Source organism: Schistocerca piceifrons, chromosome 6 (assembly GCF_021461385.2).
Source record: "Schistocerca piceifrons isolate TAMUIC-IGC-003096 chromosome 6, iqSchPice1.1, whole genome shotgun sequence".
Lineage (NCBI taxonomy): Eukaryota > Metazoa > Arthropoda > Insecta > Orthoptera > Acrididae > Schistocerca > Schistocerca piceifrons.
The window spans coordinates 430,286,410-430,310,614 of NC_060143.1; the positions used below are offsets into that span (position 1 = coordinate 430,286,410).

The 24,205-nt window shown below is 38.7% G+C and overlaps 1 protein-coding gene across 1 annotated transcript in view; it reads left to right on the forward strand.

Moving 5' to 3' along the window:
* LOC124803364 (cilia- and flagella-associated protein 45-like) overlaps window positions 1-24,205 on the forward strand; it is a 162,194-nt gene that overhangs the window by 32,871 nt on the left and 105,118 nt on the right. Inside the window, exons 5-6 of the mRNA XM_047264550.1 lie at window positions 2,093-2,266; window positions 13,440-13,613. Of these exons, the coding sequence (XP_047120506.1) occupies window positions 2,093-2,266; window positions 13,440-13,613 (348 nt within the window). The remainder of the gene's footprint in view (window positions 1-2,092; window positions 2,267-13,439; window positions 13,614-24,205) is intronic.

Sequence of the window (24,205 nt, forward strand, 5' to 3'; positions counted from 1 at the left end):
GTAAATGTGGTATCCTGCTGCTGTCTATTATTAACAGCATATTGTAAATCTGTGTAACCATACTGTAGTCACTGGGTGCTGAACTGGTGAATGACCAGAAAGTTACTGCACTTCTCTCACCATCAACTCTTTTAGTGGCAGACTGCATAAATCTCTTCCATACAGGAATTGCAAGCAGCAAGAACTTGCAAAGTGGGCTGCACTGAGCAGAGGCATCTACCACACAAACACAGAATGTCTTGAAAGAAGGGTGTGAATATGTCTGATGGAATGGGACTGATCATGTTGAAATTTAGAACAATAATCTGCTGTAATGCTTTACATGTCAAAATATTTAGTAGAGACAATTAAACTAACATGTTAACTTGGGATTGGCTCTTCATTGTGGTGGCCATGTGAAATCACTAGCTGTTGAGGTCATTTAAGTTCGAGCTCAGTTAAGAACTGCAAATAAGTACTCACTTAATTAATGGAAAATAACTCCTCTATGTAAACATGAGTTCAGTGAAATTATTTTGTATGTTCACATAAGAGAACTGGACATAAAACATTGAGGAGATATTGTCTTTTTGTAAAGTAAATTGTGAGCAGTTCTCATGGTGGTGGAAGTCACCTTTCCCAGAAGAATGTTACAGCTGCTGTACAAGATAACTAAGAAATAATTTCCCTTTTGCATTGCAGAACAGTGTGCAGAGATTTACCTAGAATCTGTCCATATGCATTCCTTACATTAGTATTATTAGCAACTCACATCTGTCTTTCACATATTGTTAATGCACCAGACACATTTACATACTGCACTGCCAGAGATTTGTAAGGTAAGCTGTGGAAGGATTGACATAACTTTATAAAACACCCTGTAGTTGCTTTTTGTGACATAGTGAAGTAAAGAGAATAGGAAATTGCCTGCTTGCTCTTCAGCTTGCTGACATATGAAGGAGGGAACTGCAAGATCTCAATCTGATGACTTTCTTTCCCCCACATATCTGTTCTCCACCACCACTCCAGCACACCACACTTCCAAAACACAGTTTATCTCTTAATGCAATTCTACTGTATATAGATGTGTTACACATGTTTAATATTTGTTCTTAACGCACTTCATTTCACATTAAAACACTAGTTCTAATAACCTGCAGTTTTTCCATCCCCTGCATAACTATTAGTAATAAGAAATGAATAGGACCTTCTTTGTAGGACATGTAATGAAGTTTAATTTTGTGCTGGAAAGATGTTTTTGCTACCAGTTGCAGTTTATGATTTATTCAAGGAAAACATAAGAAAGTCATCTTTAAGGCCCCTCCCCTTCCCCCCCACCTTTGCCATGTTCACTCTGCACCAATCATGATTTTTAGTATGTTGTTCATGGCACTCTCTCCCGCCACTGTGAAAAATTTGTGACTACATGAATTTGTTCCTCTAATTTTCCTTTGTTGCTTGGACTAGACCAGTAATTTTCCAGCTAGATAAAAACACTTATTCTGACCATACTTGATGTAAATAGCAAATTCAACAACATTTGTGAGTCTATAGCTACAATCAACAAGCAATACAGAAGTTGAGTAAGGAAGGCAGAAGGTGAAAGATCCATGACAAAAATAGCAATAATAAAAAAGAGGGAAACTGGAAGACTGACTTCCAAAACCTAAATGGAAACAACTGAAATAGAACCTAGCACTGTATCTGTGCCAGTAGTACAGCTGACCATAGTAGAATTGAACACATAAATAAAACTTGTGTCAATTTGTCATAGAAAAAATGTTGTTTAATGAAGTAAATTTACAGTGGATGTTTACTCCAAACATGTAAAAATATGCTCAGATTTATGTCAATGATGTATTATTTCCAGTGCTTTAAAAATACTGCCAAATCATGCAAATGTATGTGTAATCTGGGTTATTTTCAATTCACACCCTCTAATGGCTAATTTTCCCATGAAAAAAATTGGCATTTCATGGCTCCTGACAATGTAGAAGATGTAGCATGTGCTACATCAATGAACTGCCACTGACTGGCAAGGCAGTTCTGTAGTAATATGACAGACATAGTTTTACTTTCCATTAAAATGTTTACTTTTTGCTTCAAATTGCAGGAGAGCCGGCGGATCAATGAGGCACAGATGAAGTTACAGCTGGAAGAACTGGAGGCACTGCGCAAGAGGACTGCTGAGCAGCAAGCATCGCGGATCAAACTGGCAGAGCTCAATGAGCAGCTGCTGCGCTCGAAGAAGGAGGCACTCGAGGAGCAGCGTGATGCAGACCGCAAGGTGACTGCCACTGGATACAAGTATGGACTGGTCATTCAACAGGCAGCCACAGAAACTTAATGCTCATGCATGAGACCCTAATCATACAGCTTTGCGAGGCAAGTCTTAGCTAATGTAAATGAGGTCCCTGCCAAAAAATGTGTTTCACAGTGAGCAAGATACCTGTCAGTTTTGGGTTCAAAACAAACTGGCTCACTTCTCTTGTCTCACATGATGTAAACATTGTTCCTCGTTGTCTGAGAGACAATGAACCAGGAGGAAAGGAGGAAGTACAACAAAAGTGTGATGATGTGGTTCTCTCATCCAAACTGATGGCTCACCCTTTCCATGTCTGTTTTGCACCATGGTTTTCTCTGTCAATGAAAGACCAAAACATCTGCCTCAAGAAACAGCCTCACAACAACTGTTTAATGAAGCAAGTCTTGCATAGCAGAAATACAGTTTTATGATTTCTAGCCATGTGTCTGATTCAGTTCCAGAACAACCCAATAAATTATTGCATGCTACTTTGTACTGGGTGCAGATTTTGCTCATCTTCTACATGACTGTAGTTCATACTTAGATTCATGTGTACTGTTCTAGTATGAGGTGCTTTTCAGTTGTTTCTGAGAAACTGAGGTTCACAGTCTTATGAACCTGTTGAGTAGCACATGAGAGTGTCAGCCACCAAGAGCAGTCATTAGCACAGCTGGATACAAATGACATCAAATGCTTCTTTCACTAAAATAAATCATGTTTCTTTGGAAAGAAATAATAATTATAATCACTGTAGTATATTTATGGCAAAGTATAACAGGGAATTGTGATGAAATGAACATTTTTTCAATGAATTTGTGATTGTGTCACAAACACAGTGTACATTATTCAAAGCAGGTATAGCTCAACATGACCTCACTAAAATATGCCCATGAATGGCGTCAATAAATAACTGTTCATTTCATCATGATTACTTATTATACCTCAATTTTATCTCTCCATGAATGTACCATAATGGTTAACATTATTATTATTACTGTTATTGTCATTTTCCAAACAAATATGATTTGTTGCAGTGATATAAGGTTTTTGTAGAAGATCAGTAAAAGAAAAAAATATTACAACACTAGAATGAAGGATGACAGATGTCTAGTTTGCCAGTTTATCCAGTTGTGCTAATGATGCTGATTGATAACTAGTGCTTTTGTATCATATTCAACAGTCTTGAAAATATTTGACCATTATTTCTCAAAAGTTTTTGAGAAGTGCACTGTACTATAGCAGCATTTTCTACATCTATGTATGAACTAAAACTGTGCAAAATATGAGCACAATCAATAACCTATTACGTATATGCTTTCCAGATAGGCAGGTGAAATTGGAATTCTCAGGAGAGAAGATTGTGAAAAACATCACCAAATGCTCAGCACTGTGTTACGGCACAGAATTCTTGAATGGTGGCATAGAGCTGTTATTGACACAGCTTCATAACATGACAAATATCAGAGGATGTACTAAAGGATGCCCATATGGCAGTTTCTAGTGTGTATGGGGAGGAGAGAGGGGGGCAGACCTGTGAGTATGGAGTATTTTTAATATTTTGGAAGACAAATGTTTCCCTGAGAGCTAGGGGCAGCTGTGGCCCCCTCTTGCTCCCAGGTAAGGGCACCCTTGGCTGCATTGTCTATACAGATGATCTGCTAATTATAGTATCTGTTAACACAAGTGCTAAATTAGAAGAAAACAGTAGGGAAGTTCTGGAAACAATTAGTATCTGCTGCACAGAAAATTAATTAATGCCATCAACGCTCAAAACAGTTTATATGTTATAAAAGGAACAATATCAAGAAACCCCACATTCAGAAAGGACCAAACTGTCAAGAGAAAGGAAGTATATAGGTACCTCAGCAGAAAGATCTAAACATTCATGTACATGCAGAGATAATTTTCTGGAGAGGCATTGAAATCATGAGCAAAATAACAAGAATTGGCTAAAGTAGCTTTCAGTTGCACCTGAATGCAGTAAGAACATGTCATAATGCAGTCTTAATTTGTATTGTGGGCTCACAGTGCCAGAAAGGAAAAGACAGCACAAGATCTTCAGTGAGCACAAGGAAATGTATTCTTGTGCCTGACATGCAGGTATACAACAGCACTGAGAGAGGTGTTGCTGGTGATACTAGGCTTACTGCCACTAAACATAGCTGTAAGAAAGAGAGGTGTACAATATTGGATCAAAAAGGGTGAATACAATTAGTATAGAATATCCTGGTGCAAGAGCCACATCAAATAAGGAAATAAAGGCATCCATTGATACAGAGTGGTAAGAAATCTGGGACAGGGCAGAAATAGGAAGAGGAACCTACCAGTTCTTTGCTAAAATAAAAGTAAAATCAGTAATGTCACATTTTCTTCTGACAAAGCAGCTATACACTGCCCATTGGGACATAGTCCATATCTCAGCTACTGACTGAGAATATACAACACAGTCACAGACAATAGCAAATATGGAACAATCAACACCCTGGACCACATTGTCTGTAAATGTGCCATTAGATGCGATATTACAGACCAGAATAGGAATGTCTTTGGTAATGCGTCAGTCTGTAACATAATAAGAAGAGAAGTTGAACTTGCTTACTAACTGACATCTTACATGGCTGAGAGGCAACCAACAAGATGCCATGCACCATGAAAACAAGATGCACCACAGCAGAACATCCATTTACAATAGCCTTCCAGAAGCAAGGAGGAGACGAGCCTTGAAAGGATCAGCAAAGGTTTCCTGAAATCCTAACAGCCATCACCCAATCTCTACACCTTGGGTGGCATGACAATACAGCCCCTGTGTGTCCTGAGATGTGCCTCAGTGAGCCAGGGACTAACTATTTGGACAATTGAGGGAATTTAGTTTTGTTCTGATATTAAGTATAACAGTGTAGTGTCATGTGTGTTGTGGATTCTGGGTCACATACATCTGTGTGCCATGTGGCCAGAGAGTATTACATAGATTTTAAAGATTGTTTATATTACTTTTCTTTAAAATACATATTTTACGTAGCTTTTTTCCTTGGACACCATATGCTTAGCTGTTCTAACGAATTCAAAATTCATATAAAATATTCTGTTTTGTATTCATATTACATCCAATTCATGTACAACATTTGGGCTATTCTCATATGTAGATAACAGACTAATAGAAGATAGCAAATAGAGAAGTAGGCTTCCCTTTGGCAATGAATGTGAAAAACAATCATACAAGTATTATGCTATTTCTGTCCCTTTTTATGAGCACCTGCTCATAACAATTGTAAACATTATTTGTAGAGCCAGTAGTTCATGCATAAATAGATGATTTTCACAATGCTACTAAACATTTCTTCTTAAGAGAAAGCTGATCAGAAATTTTATAAACTTATACACTCATCATGTAGTTACAAATGAATCTCTGCAGCAGAGTGTGTGCTGTTTTGAAATTTCTTAGCAACATAGGAATCCATTCACAGCTTACACCCCATCTGCCAATGTCTTTCTCACCCACTATTAAACCTGCACAGAAACTTCCCTGCACACCTTGCTAGACTAGCACTCCACGAAGAAATAATATCATGAAGAAATGGTGTAGCTACAGCTTTGATAGCTGTTTCCAGAACAAATATTTCACTCTGAAATAGAATATATGTGAAACTTCCCAGTAGATTAAAAGGAAAAGTGAGATACTGTTAGAGTTGAAGCTATGAGGAAAGAAAGTTAGAAATACACCTAAGTCACAAATATATCTCATTAAAAACTCTTTCTACAAATTATCTGAATACCTGCACTGCTGATTGCTAAAATTGCAAACCCAGTAAGGATATATAGTAAAAAAATAGTACTTATTGTGCATACACTATGTAGTAAGATTAAATTTGTAAGTGATTTATGGTAAACAGGATCTGAAACTTAGAATGCAGAGCTGCCATCAACAATAGCTCTAACTGTCTGGGCATGGAGTTAAACCTGGTGTGGATGACAGAGTTACATCATTCTAGGCTGCTTCAACTAAAGTTCAGTACCCACAGTGGCTGGCAAGTGATGGCACACCAGGCTCACAGCAACCCATAACTAGATGTTTTCAATGTGTGAGAGATCTGGAGCATGTGCTGTCCAAGGCAACTTTCAAATAACATTTGTATTGTGAGGCAGGTCAGGGCAGCAGGAGCAACTTACCATCTTTTACCCCTTGTAGAAAAATAATATCACAGAGACCTCTGAAATAGGGCACAGCCACCAGTCTTAACAGGTCACTGATACAAGAATCATTCAATAAGTAATGTGTCACATTTTCTTCTCAGCCAGTTTCAGTTGAAATAAGCAGAATTTGTTGTGGAACATAATGGATTATTCCTGCTTCAGCCCCTATAGTTTCATGAAGTTCTGATAGGTAGCAGTGCTATATGTAGTCTTGAAAATGACATCAGTAATGGAGGTGCAGTCCAAGTAGAGATCTGTCACTGAGTTTCTTTAGCAGAAACCAGAGCATCACAGATGCTCTTAGGTGCTTGTAGAATGTCTGTGGAGACCTGGCAGTGGACAAAAGCTTCATGAGTCATTGGGAGGGGCATCTGTCATCATTGCAATAAGGTAGTGCAAACCTGTCTGATCTCCCATGTGCTGGCCGGCCGCACACAGCTGTGATTCCTGCAAAGTTCAACATGCAGACACTCTCATCTGAAGTGATCAATGGATTACAAGCAAACCTATTGCTGCACAGCTGAACATCTCTGTTGGTAGTGCTGGCACACTTATCCGCCAGTTGGAATAATCAAAGGTGTGCTCCTGTTGGTTTCCTTACCACCTAACAGAATGCCATAAGGAGCAATGAAGGACCACCTGCACAAAATTGCGTGAACATTATGAGGCTGATTGTGACAATCATCAGTTGAACATTGTCACAGGCAGGGAAACTTGGGTTCGTCACTTTGAACTGGAAACAAAATACCAATCCATGAAGTGACGTCACACCATCTCTCCTCCAAATAAAATGTTCAATCACACCCTCACCCAGTAATTTCATGGTGATGATCTTCTGGAACTCTGAAGGGGTTTTATGTTATCTATCCTCCCTCATGGAGCAATGATCACCTCTGAAGTGCATTGTGCTACCCTCAGGAAATTGAAGAAACAACTTCAACTTGTCCATTGCTACAGAAATGCAATTGTTCTCCCCCTCCACGACAACACAAGGCCTCACACAAGTCTGGGCACCCAAGAGGAACTCATAAAACTTTGTTGGACTGTTCTTCCTCATCCACCTTACAGCCCAGATTTCACACCTTTCGACTTCCATCTGTTTGGCTCAATGAAGGATGCACTTTGTGGGAAGGTTATTGATACAGCAAGAAGTTGGCTCCAACATCAACCAGTAGAGTGGTGCTATGCATCCATACTGGCCCTCCCAGTAAAGTGGTGTAAGGCCATCACATTGAACAGGGATTATGTTGAAAAATATAGTTTTGTAGCCAAAAGAGTGGAGAATAATATGGTGTATTGGAATCCTGAATAATAGCAACCTGCTTTCAGAAAAAAAATATGTTGTTTTACTTATTGAATGCCTCTTATGTAGCAGGTGTTGTCTAAATTGTGAACCAGTGGTGATTCTGTTAGGCACCCATTGGCACTCCATACAATATGTTAAGTATTGGCAATGTTCATTCTCCTTGGAGCCTCCACACACAGATATGTCCAAAATGACATGCAGTACCAGATGACATGGTGCCACTCCAGTACTTGGTGTCGTCATTTGGTACACCATTGTTGGCACACCTCTCTGCAGCTGTTACAGGAGAAGACACAACAATTATGACAGTCCATGGTGCTTTAGATATCACTGACTGGGCATATATCTTGCTGCAAACAAGGCCCCTTTGTGACTCATGGTAAGTGATGTGGCTGTACAATTCTGCATGGTCAAGTAAACAATGTGTCTGTCCTCTCATGTGCTCATTGCATGGGGTCATTGAGCTTCTGCACAGCATTGTGAGTATGGCCATCCTGAATGTATTGCTTTCATATTTGCTTGAAAATTGTGTTACCTATACCAATTTGAGCACCAATATTGTGGAATGATAAACTGCACTCTCCATAGGCCATCTTGCCATTGCAGAATTCTGACATGTGCTGATAAATGTTTGTTCTTCATGTGTGAGGCATAATGTGATCTTCACAAACAGCCCACCTCCAAATCTGATTCCTGACTGAGAAACCTGGTGTGTAATGTTTACTTATATACCAAATTACCACCTACTTTCTAAGGTTTTGCTGAAATGGATGTCATGTGCATATCCTAACATAGGACACTTGCTGCCAGTATGGCATTTGTTGCATGCCACTTCCATGGTGTTGCAAATTTGATGGCCAGCAGTATAGTTTCAATGACTGAAAAGTTCTGTTAGTCATGTGGAAAGGATATGGCCAAAGTTGCATGACAAGTGGTAATGCTCTGTAAACAGATCTCAGTGTTTACAGATGTAGGTAACAATTTTCCTTGAATAATGCCAACATTATCAAGTGAATCTTAAGCTACAAATAAGAGATAAGAAGCAGTTGCTTAGCAGAACTGAGGGTCCTACTGTTTTTCCAAAGTAGTACCTTTCTTTCTAATTTACTCGATTAAAATTAGCTACCATACACTATATGATCAAAAGTATCTAGACACCTACTAGTGGACATTACTTTGGGGTGTGTCACCTTCTACCTTTATTATCATTAAAGCTCTGCTGGGGACACATTCAATACAGTGTCAGAATGACTGTCTGGAGGAATGGCAGCCTATTCTTCCACAAAAGCCAAAACCAGAGAAGATTATATGTTGCATGCTGAGATCTGGAGTTAACTCATTATTCTGTTTCATGGCAAAGGTGTTCCACTGGGTTCAGCTCAGGACTCTGGGCAGGTCAGTCCATTTCAGTAATGTTATTACTGATGAACCGTTGCATCACATATGCTGCTTAATGGCACAGTGCATTGTCATACTGGTATAAATTGTCATTGTCTCCAAGATGCTCCTCTACTGTACACAGTGCACAACACTGTAAAATGTGTTCAAAACCTTTTGTATTTATCATTGTCTGAAGTGCAATAGGGGGACCACAACATACCCATGAAAAGCACCACCAAACCATAACACCACTGTTTGTACTCCACATTAAGGCAGGTAATGTACTCCAGGCATTCACCAGCCTTAATTGCTTTAATTGGACTGTCACAGGGTATAGCATTATTCATCACTCTAAATCATTTATTTCCAATCATCCACTGTCCAGTGGCAGTGCTGTCTACACTGCCTCCAGTGCTGCTTAGTATCGACTACAGAAATGTGTGGCTTATGAGGAACTGCTTGACCATTGTACCCAATATTTCAAGGCCATACTTTATGTCTCAAGCAGATCTCAATCATCTTATGTGTGATTTAAATTTGCCAAAGCAATAGGCAGCATTTTTAGCTTCATAATTAACAGGATGAATTCTTATTCTTCAGAGTACAAAGTGAATGTTTGTTGGGACCACCATGCTGTTTATTCTGAATATTTCTTCACAGAAGATGACTTTTTTGTAATGATATTGACTCTGTTATGGGGAATCACAGCCATGATTTCCACATAAATTAATGGCACTTGTACATAGACACCAACAAAGAAATTCTGAAAGCACTACTTCTCCATTATGGGAAGTTAGTCTGAAGGAGACATATAAGTACTTTAAATTGCTTCTCACACTTCTCCAGTAAGGGATATACAAGTGGCATATATGTACAAATCTCAAAGTAATAGCAATTTCCTTCAGTATTCAGCTTGAGTACGCAGAGGCAGAAAAAAGCATTATTATGAGAAAAAGTGCTACTCAGAATAAACTACTACCTGAACAGAAGAATGTAGTGAATGCTTCTCTTGTTGATGTCAAAAATTTCTATTTACCTCCAAGCACATTAAATTGGGTCTCGTCAGAAACTTCGTGAAAGCCATGGATAAACATTCATGAAGATTCATGTAACCCTACTCCTGAGAGACAAGGATTAGTGAAGCAAAAATAAAGGAAGGAATATTTGTTGGACACCAGATTAGAGTTTTAATGTATGAAAAACTTTTTCTTGATTTTTTTTAGTTATGTTGAAATTCTGCAATGGCTGCTTTTCACAGGTGTCAGTAAGTCAGTTTGTGGCAACTCAGCAGGTAATAGTTTGCTTTTCAATTCATTGAAGACCGCCCTGGTAGCTGAATGGTCAGCATGACAGAATGTCAATCGTAAGGGCCCAGGTTCAATTCCCGACTGGGTCAGAGATTTTCTCCACTCAGGGACTGGGTGTTGTGTTGCCCAAATCATCACCATTTCATTCTCATCGATGTGCAAGTCACCAAAGTGGCGTCAAATTGAAAGACTTGCACCTGGCGAATGGTCTACCCGATGGGAGGCCCTAGTCACATGACAGTCAGTCAGTCAATTCATTGAACATTCTTTCATTGCTGTTCTTCACTTGTTTTGACTTTGTTTGACTTCTTTTTCTCAGTAAGAGTTGTGCTTTCATTTTATCTGCTAGATTGCTCCCTACATTTTTGTAGTAGCTTCGCAATATTGTTACACATCCATGGTGGGTCTTTCCCGGCCCCCACAATCTTACATGGCACAAACTTATCTAGCATACAGCTTACAAATACTGGAATTCCTGTCAAAGATCTGACCCCTTTTCCTTCTCAAAACTGAAAGTTGACTGTTGAATCTTCTTCTTCTTCTTTTACTTGCCATTACACATGTTTCTATGGGGTTGCCTTTGTTATTTGGGTTTTGACAATGTTAATGACAATTGACGAGTGGATGATTTTTATATAGCATATATTGAAGTAGGGTGTGGGAATCAACCTGATATTTACCTAGTTGTATGTTCACTGCTGATGGTTAGGAGTTTTTAAAATCATTTTCCCTGTGATTTTCTTTGCCAGAAGTATTTTCTACCTCTCTTAACTTTTCAGTCAACACCAATGTCAATTCTGCACCTATAGTTTTGTGGTTAGTAAGTCCTATCTCCATTATTGCTGTAGTCTTCAGGCAAGACTGGTTCAGGGCAACTTTCCAAACTCATCTTAACTACTGCCACTTGAATTCACTCTAATCCACTCACTGTATTCAATACTTAGCCTCCAACCTTGGTTTTTAACCTCCACATTTCCCTCCATGACCAAATAAAATATGCTTTGATGCCTCAGGATGAGTCCTGTCAAACAGTCCATTCCTTTAATCAGTTAGTGTGATAAAAGTATTTTCTCCCCAATTTGCTGATCTTTAGTATCTCTCGGAGAAACTACATGTACTATTCAACTGATAGTATATGTCCTTTGCTAAATGACTGAATTACAGAGTCATCATAAACCTTAAAATTTTTATTTCTTCTCCCATAATTCTTCATAGCTTCCTCTACCTCATAATCAAGTACAGATAAAATAACATAGGGAGTAGGCTACAACCCTGTCTCACTCTTTTCTCAGTTAATACCTCCTTTTGTTACCTTTAATTCATAGAAGAGCGGTCTGTGAAAAATTCAAAGCTGTTAATTTCCAGTAGAATTAAAATGTTTTCCTCATGGTCTCATCAACTTCACAAATAATTTTTAGGAAATATGTTGAACAAAACTTCCCTGCCTACAGTCACAAAAACTTCTCTGACACACTACAGTCTTTCCTCTATACTCCACAAAAACTTGGTGTCATGGTGTATGAAGTGCTGGCATTGAAGCTGGACCTCATGCCAATAACACTACCATTTTTTTAATTAATTTATTAGTTACATGCTGTCTATCACGGGAAGTCTGGCAGCACCCTGGCTATTGCACTTAACCTAATTATTAAAACCAATTTAAAATACATACAGATACATATTTTTAAAACAAAACAGCAACTACAAGATGTCTGACAAGATGCTGATGGGTATGTAGATAGGATAAATGGCTTTTGTGAAAGACTTCACAACCTGGGAGGGGAAACTGGTTAAGATAATCCTGGAATAGGATGTGAGGGTACTCAGAGATGCAAAGGTCCTCTGTGCTGTTATAGGCATGACAGCAGGGCAGAATTCTCAATTATGGGGATACAATCTCCTCAATTATTCTGTGATTGTTGTTTACAAGAATCCATAGAGATTTATCAAAACTAGAATTAACTGCAGGTTTGGGTCTATACAAGGTCACCAATTTTCATCACTTGTGTGTCATAATAAAGGTAAACAACAAAGTCAGACATTAATAATCAATTACACACTGCACACATAAATACAATGTTACTGTATGCATAATTTGAATTTGTGGAACAGGTGCTGCCACCTGGTCATCCACCCGTACTCTATCCATATCATTATATTATCATTGTGACATAATCAACACATCAATTTATGTTTATTAGAAAATTCATCGGATCAGTTGTGCTGGAAACACCCTGTACAATAAATTACTGAGTGATCGGTTGCCTACTCTAATATCCTTCCACTCCAGTAATGTGTTGACAGATTCGGAGAATGGTGGTGATATTATTCGTGTGGCAAATATGTCTGTGTTGTGCCTGCCACAGTTCCAGGGGCTGAGGCAAACACATCACTTGGGAATGGCCATTGGCCTCTACACGAAATAAATACCCAACCAGTGAACAGAGTGGCAGTCCATATTTCACTGCTCAAGCCACCATATCCTGATTGTCAAATGTTTTAAAACTTTTATGTTACTTTCGGGACACAAAGTTTGAGTAGAACTCTGTGTGTGAGCGTGTAGTTGTTTAAGACTGCTTTGGCTTTGCTCATCAGTAACGCTTTTTGCTTATGTTGTTGCAGTCATAGCATTTGCTTTCTGCTGCATTGTTGGTTATCAGCTTAATGTAGATTTTGCTTTCACATGCTAAGTTGTTAGGGGCAATGGCCTGCCTAATTTGTGACTGGCAGTAGCACAAAACTTACTTTGTTGCAGAACAGAAAAGTGGTGTTCCCTTACATTTTAAGTATATCGCAGTTTTAAATTCCACTATGATGAACTGTATGCCTGCTCTCTGGCAACACTACTGTCTTCAGTATACCACAATAACAAATTACTTTCTTATGTAAATTGAAGGAGGTTTGCAGTCCTGCCTGAGGTGCACCATTTGCCACACCCCTTTTATATAGCACATTCTTTTTTGCCATACAGGTTGAAGAATATATGCGTCGAAAGGCAGAGCGTGAAGCAGCTGTCGAGGAAGAACTACGACTGCAGCGGCTGGCCAGAGAACGTGAGATAGCACAACTGCGGACAATGCAGGAGCGTGCTCAGGGGCTGGAGGCAGAGCAGGATGAGATGAAGGCCCAGAGAGCACAGGATGAGGTGAGTGTCAGGCTTACCAAGACAAACTGTGAGGCAACAAGAAGCTTCACACTAGAAAAACAAAATGTGCATGTGTATGGGAGTGACTTCATTCAAACATAATCAGCTGTTTAGTTTGAAACTTCCTGGCAGATTAAAACTGTGTGCCGGACCGAGACTCAAACTTGGGACCTTCGCCTTTCACAGGCAAGTGCTGTGCCATCTGAGCTACCCAAGCACAACTCATGACCCGTCCTCACAGCTATACTTCCACCAGTACCTCATCTCCTACATTCCAAACTTCACAGAAGCTATCTTGCAAACATTGCAGAACTAGCACTCCTAGGAGAAAGGATACTGCAGAGACATGGCTTAGCCACAGCCTGAGGGATGTTCCCAGAGTGAAATTTTCACTCTGCAGCAGACTGTGCACCGATAGGAGGATGGATCCTGAGTCGTACTTGGGTAGCTTAGACAGTAGAGCACTTGCCCACAAAGGCAAAGGTCCTGAGTTCGAGTCTCAGTCTGGCAAACAGTTTTAATCTGCCAGGAAGTTTCATATCAGCACACAGTCCACTGCAGAGTGAAAATTTCATTCTGGAAACCTGTTTAGTTTATTTGCCTGCAATCATATGACAAAGAACATATATGCCAAAATTATAAAATCATTCATTTAGACCTAAGGAAATTTTTCTGTCATACTTAAAAAAGGCTGCTCCTTTTCTCCTGATAAATTGGGCAATAAGGTCAGTTACCGTAAAAGAGTCAATTACTGTAAAAGAGACTGAAATTAGTTGTCGGTGCTATATGTCATTCAGAGAAAAACAATTTATCTTTTATCTATAATGAAAGAGAAAGTCATATATTGCATTGTATTGAAAAATTGTCCTCTTGTCTATAAAAGCAGCTTATGTATAAGACATAGGACAGATCAATTTATATATATACATGTAAAAAGCATATGATGATACATTACAGAACTTACATTTCTATGCATACACATTTTAAATAAAAAATCATTTCTGAAATACACTTCATACTTTTAAATATCCTTATATGAAGCAAAAACAATGATGCTGTGTCTTATAGATTCTCAAAATGTTTTGAGCTCAGTACTTGCTGTTATGTTTTCAGGAAGTTTGTTATGAAGGTTAATTTCCATATAGAATGTACCTTCAAGCACAGGGAAATGTGGATTTAGGTCAAATGTAATTTTTCACTTTGTCTGGTACAGTGATAATTAAAGTTACAGCTCGTTTTGCAATCTACCATCCATACCTATTTCATATATTTTGAAAAATGCATGTGTTTCCATAAAGTACTTGGTAAAGGAGGGTTACTGGAGATGTTATACAGAAGAATATGAATCTCTAGGTTACATGAAAACATGATGCTAAAAATCCTTTCTGCAATTAGAATGTACTGTTAGCTACGTTTGTGTTTCCCCAAAATGTGACCCTATACTTAAGGTGATAATCAAAGTAGGCACGATATTCACTCTTTACTGTCTCCTCATTAAAGAGGTTTAGTGAATAAAGAAGACATAGAGTGTACAAAATAACTTGTACTGTACCTGTACAGATGGAACATTAGGGGAGGGAGGGGAGATGGGGGGGGGGGGGGGGGGGGGGCAGGCGGGTGGTTCTGTTGTGAATAACCACCAAGCAGTAGGGGAGATACAGTTTGACAGACAAAGCCTGTGCACAAATGCATATTCTGCACAACTTGTAAGGTATAGTTAGCTATTTTGCTAACTCTTATATTAGCAGGTTATCTACAATCAATAATTCAACAAATATAGATGTTAAAAGTCAACAGTTTCTTAGTAGAGTACTAAAAAGAAATAATCACGTAAACAATGAATCAACCTTCACAAAACAAGTCTGACAAGGCACTGCCAAAAGGGAATGTCATAAAATACAAAAGGGGTAAAAATGTAGCCTATCTGACCACGTTGTTTACTATGATACAGACAATGAAAGATAAAAAACATAAGAACATATTTCTCCGACATCAAGTGCAAGTCTCCCACTGACAACTTGTTTGTCAGTATTAACTAAATATAAAATTTTCTTCTTCTTCTGCATTTGTTCTGAAGCACAGAATCACTGGGAGGTACTTGCAACTATGTTTTCCACCTGCTTTTCCATTCTCATTGTTGTGGGACTGGAATAGCTAGTGGTTTTTGCAACCCTCTCTAGTACATTTTTTAAATGAGATTATGTTCCCTTGTTTGTCTCTTCCAACATTTAATGACACTTCATATACTCATGCATGCCTGATTATGAAGAACTTTTTCTGTCCTATGGTGCATAAAAACTGCAGTGCCACACTAAGGAATGGAGAGAATGCTTGAAGCATGCAGGTTGGTAAACGATGGCCAACTAAGTTGGCCACTCACTCAGCACAAAGGGGTGGATTTTCCAGTGCTTTGGATGAAAGTGTGTTTCTGTGCAAGAACCATGTTATTTAGTGCAAGCTCTAGCAGGGTTTGCCTAATTTTGCATTCAGATAATCTATATACATATTCCATTTTAAATCACTTTGCAACTGTAATCCTAAGAATTTGGTGTCTGTACTGCTGTTGTTGTGGTTGTGGTCTTCAGTTCAGAGACTGGTTTGATGCAGTTCTCCATTCTACTCTATCCTGTGAAAGCTTCTTCATCTCTCAGTACCTACTGCAACCTACATCCTTCTGAATCTGCTTAGTGTATTCATCTCTTGGTCTCCCTCTATGATTTTTACCCTCCACGTTGCCCTCCAATGCTAAATTTGTGATCCCTTGATGCCTCAGAACATATCCTACCAACCGGTCCCTTCTTCTTCTCAAGTTGTGCCACAAATTCCTCTTCTCCCCAATTCTATTCAATACCTCCTCATTAGTTATATGATCTACCCATCTAATCTTCAGCATTCTTCTGTAGCACCACATTTTGAAAGCTTCTATTCTCTTCTCGTCCAAACTATTTATCGTCCATGTTTCACTTCCATACATGGCTACACTCCATACAAATACTTTCAGAAACGACTTCCTGACACTTAAATCTATACTCGACATTAACAAATTTCTCTTCTTCATAAACGCTTTCCTTGCCATTGCCAGTCTACATTTTATATCCTCTCTACTTCAACCATCATCAGTTATTTTGCTCCCCAAATAGTAAAACTCCTTTACTACTTTAAGTGTCTGATTTCCTAATGTAATTCCCTCAGCATCACCCGAATTAATTCGACTACATTCCATTATCATCGTTTTGCTTTTGTTGAAGTTCATCTTATATCCTCCTTTCAAGACACTGTCCATTCCGTTCAACTACTCTTCCAAGTCCTTTGCTGTCTCTGACAGAATTACAATGTCATTGGCGAACCTCAAAGCTTTTATTTCTTCTCCATGGATGCTATCATGAAATATACCATGATGTAACAGTTAATTGGCAAACATTCATCTTCATTTCTCAGCACTCTCTGATGCTGCAGTAGCTGTAAAAGAATGTTGCGAGTATCTGCTCCACCAAAATTTTCTGCAACTTGCTGAATTCTTAACAGCGTAGCTAATAATTTGGTAGTGCCCCGGTAGCTTAGTGGTCAGTGTGACAGACTGTCAATCCTAAGGGCCCAGGTTAGGGACTGGATGTTGTGTTGTCCTAATCATCATCATTTCATCCCCATCGATGCGCAAGTCGCCGAAGTGGCGTCAAATCGAAAGACTTGCACCAGGTGAGTGGTCTACCTGACGATTGGTCGTCATCACACGCCATTTTCATTTTTTCAGTGCCAAGAGAAATTTTGAGAAATCCATGACAACAGAATTACATATTTATATTGTAAAACTGTAACAAAACTGGTTCACAAAAATATGTTGGAAAATGGAGGACAAGATGGCTAATTCATCACTGCTTATATATATTTCTAACAATAACTGCTTATATCATCTATCATTAGAAACAGAAAGTTTATGAATTAGAATGAAAGAATTGCTGGCCGCATCCAGTTACACATTAATTTGTTCCTGTCATATTGCAGCATAAAGTTTCTCATGGCTTTTAGCTTTTAATATTGAAATTCATATTTTATGATAGTGATTTTTGTTAAGTTGCTTATATCACAAAGATTATTAGTTGGAAAATGTTCCTAACATATGCAGAAGTTTATTCCATAAATGCCAACAAAAAACTGGTTTCAATCCTTCTAAAAGGTGTCCTGGAATTACAAAATGAGAATTGCTTATGTTTTATTTCCAAGTATCAACTAGTAACAGACAAACCAGTGCAGAGATATTTGTATGATCGCTGAGGTCAAAATGAAATTAATATCAGAATATGAATCAGTATAATAAATTGACTTCTATAAGATCAGATAAGTGAAATAAGATTGTTACAAAATTTATGTAAGCCTATAAATATGGCAGCCTGACATCTGACGTCAACAATTTACGTCATACCCATCCTAAAATCATATACTGGTATGCTTCAACCAACTGGTTCAGCATTGATAGAGGTAAATGGGATGTACTTATTCTTGATTAGAGTGCCGTGAATTGTTAGAGAGTTCTTTTTTCCACTATTTAGTATAAGCTGATTATTCTCTGCACAGTTGCTAAGTTGTTTTGTGATGGTGCTTACTGATTTTTGTAGTTTGTCATTACTTTCTTCTTCTAATAGAATTTTATTTATTTATTTAGGCTTTGGTTTAATAGACTCTTGGGTCATCTGCAAATACAATAGTTTTTGAGCATCCACGATGAAGATTAGATCATTAATGTACAAAATGAACAAATGTGGTTGCATTTCTGGTCCTTAAGTTACGCCATATTTAATCAGATTACACTCTGAGATACGTTAAGTAATATTTTTAAACTTGACACTGGGTGTGTTTTATGCTCACTGCTGTTTACAATTACTCAGGAAAGCACTGATCCAAGTTTTGGATACACCTCAAATACCACACTTTTTCAAGCTTTGACTGTAGACTCTTATGATCCACCATGTCAAAAGCTTTTGATAGGCCAATATTTAAAGTACTCATAAATGGCAATTATTGTTGATCCCTTATTTTTTAACTAGTATTGTTTATTACACAGGATTTACGTTTTATTTATGAATTCCAAAAGTTTGTCTTGTACAATTACTTGAAATAGTTTTTTGAAAATGTAGGAGGAAATTGTAATGAGTTTGAATTCCTCCCACTTTTTTTATAAACTGAAATTACTCAAGACAGTTTCAGTACCTGAGGAAAAGCTCCAGCTCGGGGTGAACTATAATGTAAGTGTGTAAGTGGTTCAGTTAAGTTTAGAGCACTCTTCTTTAAGACTGGTATTGAGGCCCAATCAGTGCTTAAAAGTTGGAGTGTTTTTTAGTAATTTTGTTGCTTCTGCAGCTTTGTCTTGTGTGACAGTACTGATGTACATTGAACTGTAACATGTACTAATTTTATACAGGGTGCAGCAGAACTGACTGAGCAGTTTCTATCGATTACCACTGGGGCTGTGGTTGGGAGTAGGCAGTTGCATGTGGTCTGCCTTAGTTCAGCTGTTGACCCTATTTCAGTTGGCAACATGGTCTGGACTGGTGCACATCAAGGTTTTGTCATTCACACTTATTATGAAAACAACAGATCTGTGATAGCTACACAAAGAGCTTTTCGGCAACAGTTCAACATTCCATGCAACAACACCATTCTTAAAGCAAACACCAATCGGTCCTGGGTTTTGCAGTTGGAGGAAACTGGTAGCACACTAAGAATAGATACACATTTCCAATGCAGATCCATCAGAATGCCAGAAAATGTGCAGCAGGTGAGAACAGCAGTTCAACAATCGCCGCAACATTCTGCTCGACAAAATGCTGTTGCATTGAGAATTTCAGACCACAGTTTCAGATGGATTTGCAATGCAGTTTGAAGTTCCGTCCTTTCAAAATAATGATTGCTCAAGAATTACACCAAGTAGACTAGGCCAACTCTCAAAATCTGTGTGAGCAAATGCTTGCTCAGATCCCTCCAAATGCAGCTTTCTTCAGTAGTGATGAGGCATATTTTCATCTTTGTGTGTGTGGGCTGAAAATAACCCCCGAATTATTCATGAAAGACCGCAACATTCTCCTAAAGTGACAGTGCGGTGTGCCATATCACAATTTGGTGTAGTAGCCCCTTACTTTTTTGAGGAAGAAGGAGTGACCGTGGCAGTGAATTCCACATGTTACGTTTCAATGTGGCAAAATTTTCTGAATGGACGAGATTGTTGAAGAGTATGGACTGGGGGACTTGTGGATCCAATAGGATAGAGCTACTGCTCACACAGCTTGAATTTCACTTGATGTTGTGGGAGAAATGTTTCCAGGATGCCTCATCTCTTTGAGGGATGATGCCAGGTGGCCTACGCAGTCACCAGATTTGAGCATTTGTGACTATTTTCTTTGGGGATATCTGAGGGAAAAGGTTTTCAAAAGCTGCCCTCACACCCTACTAGAGTTAAAAGAGTGGATTATTGATGAAGTAAATGCCATAACCTGCGATATGCGTGCAAGAGCTGCTTGAAATGTCAGGGACCATCTACAAAAATCTATTGATGCTAATGGCTGCCATCTTGAGGACATTATTTTCAAAACTAAATGAATGTAAAATGGTATATTGCACTAATTTAGAAAATAAAAACATTTTTTCTCTATACATCCAGATTCACTTTTTATAGCTCCTTAAAACTGCTTAGTCACTTCTGCCGCACCCGGTATTTGTTAGATTGGATATTCTTTTTCATGTTTAGTTCTATCATATAATTTGAAAGACCTGTAAAAATGTTGTAAGCTACTTCTAAGGGGCTTATAACATTTTTTTTATTTTCTTGTAGAAATGCTATATTTTTACATGGTGGTATGTTTTATCGTTTCCTTTTTGTAGTACTTGTTGTGGTCTTTGTGTATTCCATATATCTGGTAACTTCATAGCTTACACTCAAGCAGCTGCTATGTACAGGACAATGAGGAAATAAACAGTAACTGCATTCATGATGCTAGAGTACAGCTGTATAACTTCTACAGTGTGGATCTGGAAATGTTGGCAGCAAATAGTGAAAGGAATTGTGTACATTGTCATGAAACTTTCCTCTGGACAACTCCACAAGTAATTAATTTGTATCAATGTTGGTCTAATGGGCTACCTACTGTGGCACATCAAGTACTCCAACAAAAACACTTCTGCCCTCAAGTACAACATTTCAAAGTACTTGTAAGGTGAACATGGCAGCTTGATGCTTGAATCACTAGGCTCACATATGGGAGAATTCAAAGTCAAATGTGCATAAATTTGGGTTTCCTATAGATTCCCTAAATCACTTAAGAGGTATGTAAAACACATGCAGAAAAGTGTATGCATAAATTTGACCTGGAAATAATGTATTCTGTTATAGTAAACCATCACCCACAGTCTCTATAAATTCTTTAAATGATATCATTTTCACTTTCACCTGTAACTGTTTTGTTGTGCTATTGCAGTTTTGTTTTTTGTGTCATTTTCAAGCACAAGATTTACATAATTTTACTTGCATGTAAGTAACACAACCCTACTCATGTCACTGATAATAACCATTGACTCTGCTACCATCAAGGGTAACAGTTCGACAAGAATGTTATTTTCTACTTCCATACCATGAAAATTGACATTCCAGCTCTTCAACAGCGTAGATGGGATCATTTTTATGCAAGACAGCACACCTGCGCACATTCCAAATCCAGTTCAGCAGCTGCTGAAGTGCCATTTCAGAAATGATAGAATTATCAGCTGCCATTTCCCTGCAGCCTAACTGTCCCAATCACTTGATCTTAATCTGTGTGACTTCTGGCTGTGGGGCTACCTGAAAGATGTTGTGTTCAGTATTCCCATTGCAAACTTAGCTGCACTGAAGGTATGCATTGCATAACACATACTGAATGTGACCCCAGAAACATTTCGATCAATTGGTGGACCAGGCTGTCTCTCTATTTCAACTTGTTGCATAAAATGGTGGAAAGCATATTGAACATGTCTTTCACCAGTCACATGGGAATTAATAATCCAATTTGATTTTGATTGATGCTTTTCTGCAGTTTATGGCCTGAGGATAGTTAAAAATCAGTGTGATTGATGCTCTTTATGTGGTTTCTGGCCTCAGGGCAATTAAAAACCAATGTGATTGATGCATTTTATGCAGTTTTTGGACTCAGGACAATTAAAAACTGATGTGAGTGATGCTTTTTATGTGGTATTTGGCCTCAGGACAATTAAAAACCAATTTTTTCCCATCCAGTGTGTTGTGACCTTGCTGTGGTGGATGGGCTTACGTAACTAACAGTATCATACCTGTACACCCATGCACACTGAGTAGTACAGTTTGTTTAATGTCAAACGTACATCTTAGGCATTGTTGTATAATTCATTTGTCATTTGTAATTGACCACTATTAAATTATGATGCCTACAGTGCCATCTATTGCTACATTTTGTAACCATTTATTTTTCTTCTGCCATATGTTTCCCCCTTCTCCGATAATATTCCATTGCAATTTGACTTCATTCTGACCAATGGTATCATTTCTACAGCAGTTTGAAAGTTTAACTTTAATTATAATCACCCTGTATATCAGCTGAAAGCTGGAGCCTGATGTTATGCACTGCTGCACACCTTTGCATGACAGCTCTAAATTCTGTACAGTCCTTCATACCATCCTGTACACACAGGCCACGAGGGTTCTCACTGTTTTTCTTATGTTCCCGACTTCTGCATCATGACTCAGACTCTCCTTTGCTCGTTCTACAGGCATCTCTTTGGCACACAGTACACCTTCCACAGTTCCTTACCATGTGCTGCTATGGCCCGGCTGCCAGTTACTTCTTGTGGTGCTGCCCTCGTTGAAGTATCCTTGCAAGCCCTCTGCAATATGGTACAGCTGTCTGTCCACAATGACAACCCATTGCATCTTTACCTGCTACAACCCTACAACCTCCCTAATGCTCCCTACCTCCTTCCTGGAGTGGGGGGGGGGGGGGGGGGGAAGGGGAGCTTTTCTATTTTTTGGGAGGAGTAGTGCAGTGTATGCAAAGCTGGGCACCTCCAAAGTGGGCCACTCTTGTTTCTGGCACAACATCTGTGCCCTGCAGTTTGCCGGCCCTTGGTCTGGAGGTGTTCCTCCTTCAGAGACATTTTACATGCCTTGCTTATTGCATCATGTATTTTGATTTGGTGCTGATAACAAACAGGCTTAATACTAGCAGGCACCGCCAGGAACCACCATCATTGTTCATAGGCATCATATGCAGCAACTAAGGTGGCACTGCTATTGGGGATTAGTTTGCCCCTGTGGGCCACATGATGATCAACAGCCCACAGGTATTCCTCCACCACTGTGCAACCTCCAGCAATCTGTTGCAGTCACAGCTTTGCTCCAGGCCACTCACACTGGCCACCCACAGTGTTCCATCTGTCGGAGCTTCAACCTACTCTCTACCATACTGCATCGCTCTGTTACACTACCCAGCAGCTAACACACATCTTTCAGGGGCTCAGTGCTACTGTGTAGTGGTGCTACATCAATTATTGAACTGAAGTTTTATTTTGAATTTGAGTTGTATTTACCTCTGATGAAGGATGATCATTTCTGTTATTACTGTCTTATGTGAGACTGATTTTCTGTGATGATACTACAATAAACATGTATTATTAGACTATTGGAGAATCATCATTCTTCGTTGTGCTGTTCACTGTCATTATATTGGGCTGCACACAATATATGCAAAAGCCATGCTGTTTGGACTTCCCTGTCATTGTACTCTGAGCCATCTTGTCTTTGGCTTGATAAACAAGTTAACCGTCTAGCATTTACTTATATTGTGTGTTGCAGTAGTAATGAAATACTTTGTAACTGAAGGTAAGTGACCATAGAAAATCATGAGAAGACATTGTACAAGCTACAGCAAATAAAATGTACATAATATGATCATCCCTAATTTTCACAACGCACTTGATTTGCCTTGCACATAATGTGCAGTGACTGTAACATTTAGTCTTGACTTCAAGATGAGCTAAATATACAAATTTAACAATTATAGATCTAAGCACAATAAGTTCGGACAGCTATTTAGAACATGGCCTTAATTTTAACTATGGACACAAAGAGCAACTTATTTGATGGGTGTCTTATTACATTAAGTTAAAATTAAAAATAAAACCAATGGTAATATAAAAAGTTAGCTCGTCACAAAATTAAGGCATGGCATCAGTTCACAGTGTAGCTGGTACTTCTCCATTCCAGTGCTACATGTAAGCAAAATTTATGTGGCACAACTATGCAAATTCCTGGATGGAATAATACTTAATCTTACTTCACCTTGTGAGGTCTAAGTTTCTCCCAAAATATACAACGCTCAAATAACTTACTGAATACAGCCAGGTGACATCATCGGCAACTGCAATATTTTGAAAGGAGCACACCTTGCCATTTTCAAGGCAAAACTGCAGCAAATAAGCATGGCGCAAGGGAATTTAAAACCTCGGTTTTCAGAGAAACTCTGTAAAGATAACACACACAGAAGCCATCTGTAGTGAAATTAGTAAGCAATGGATGAGGTGGCATAAAATCTGTCCCT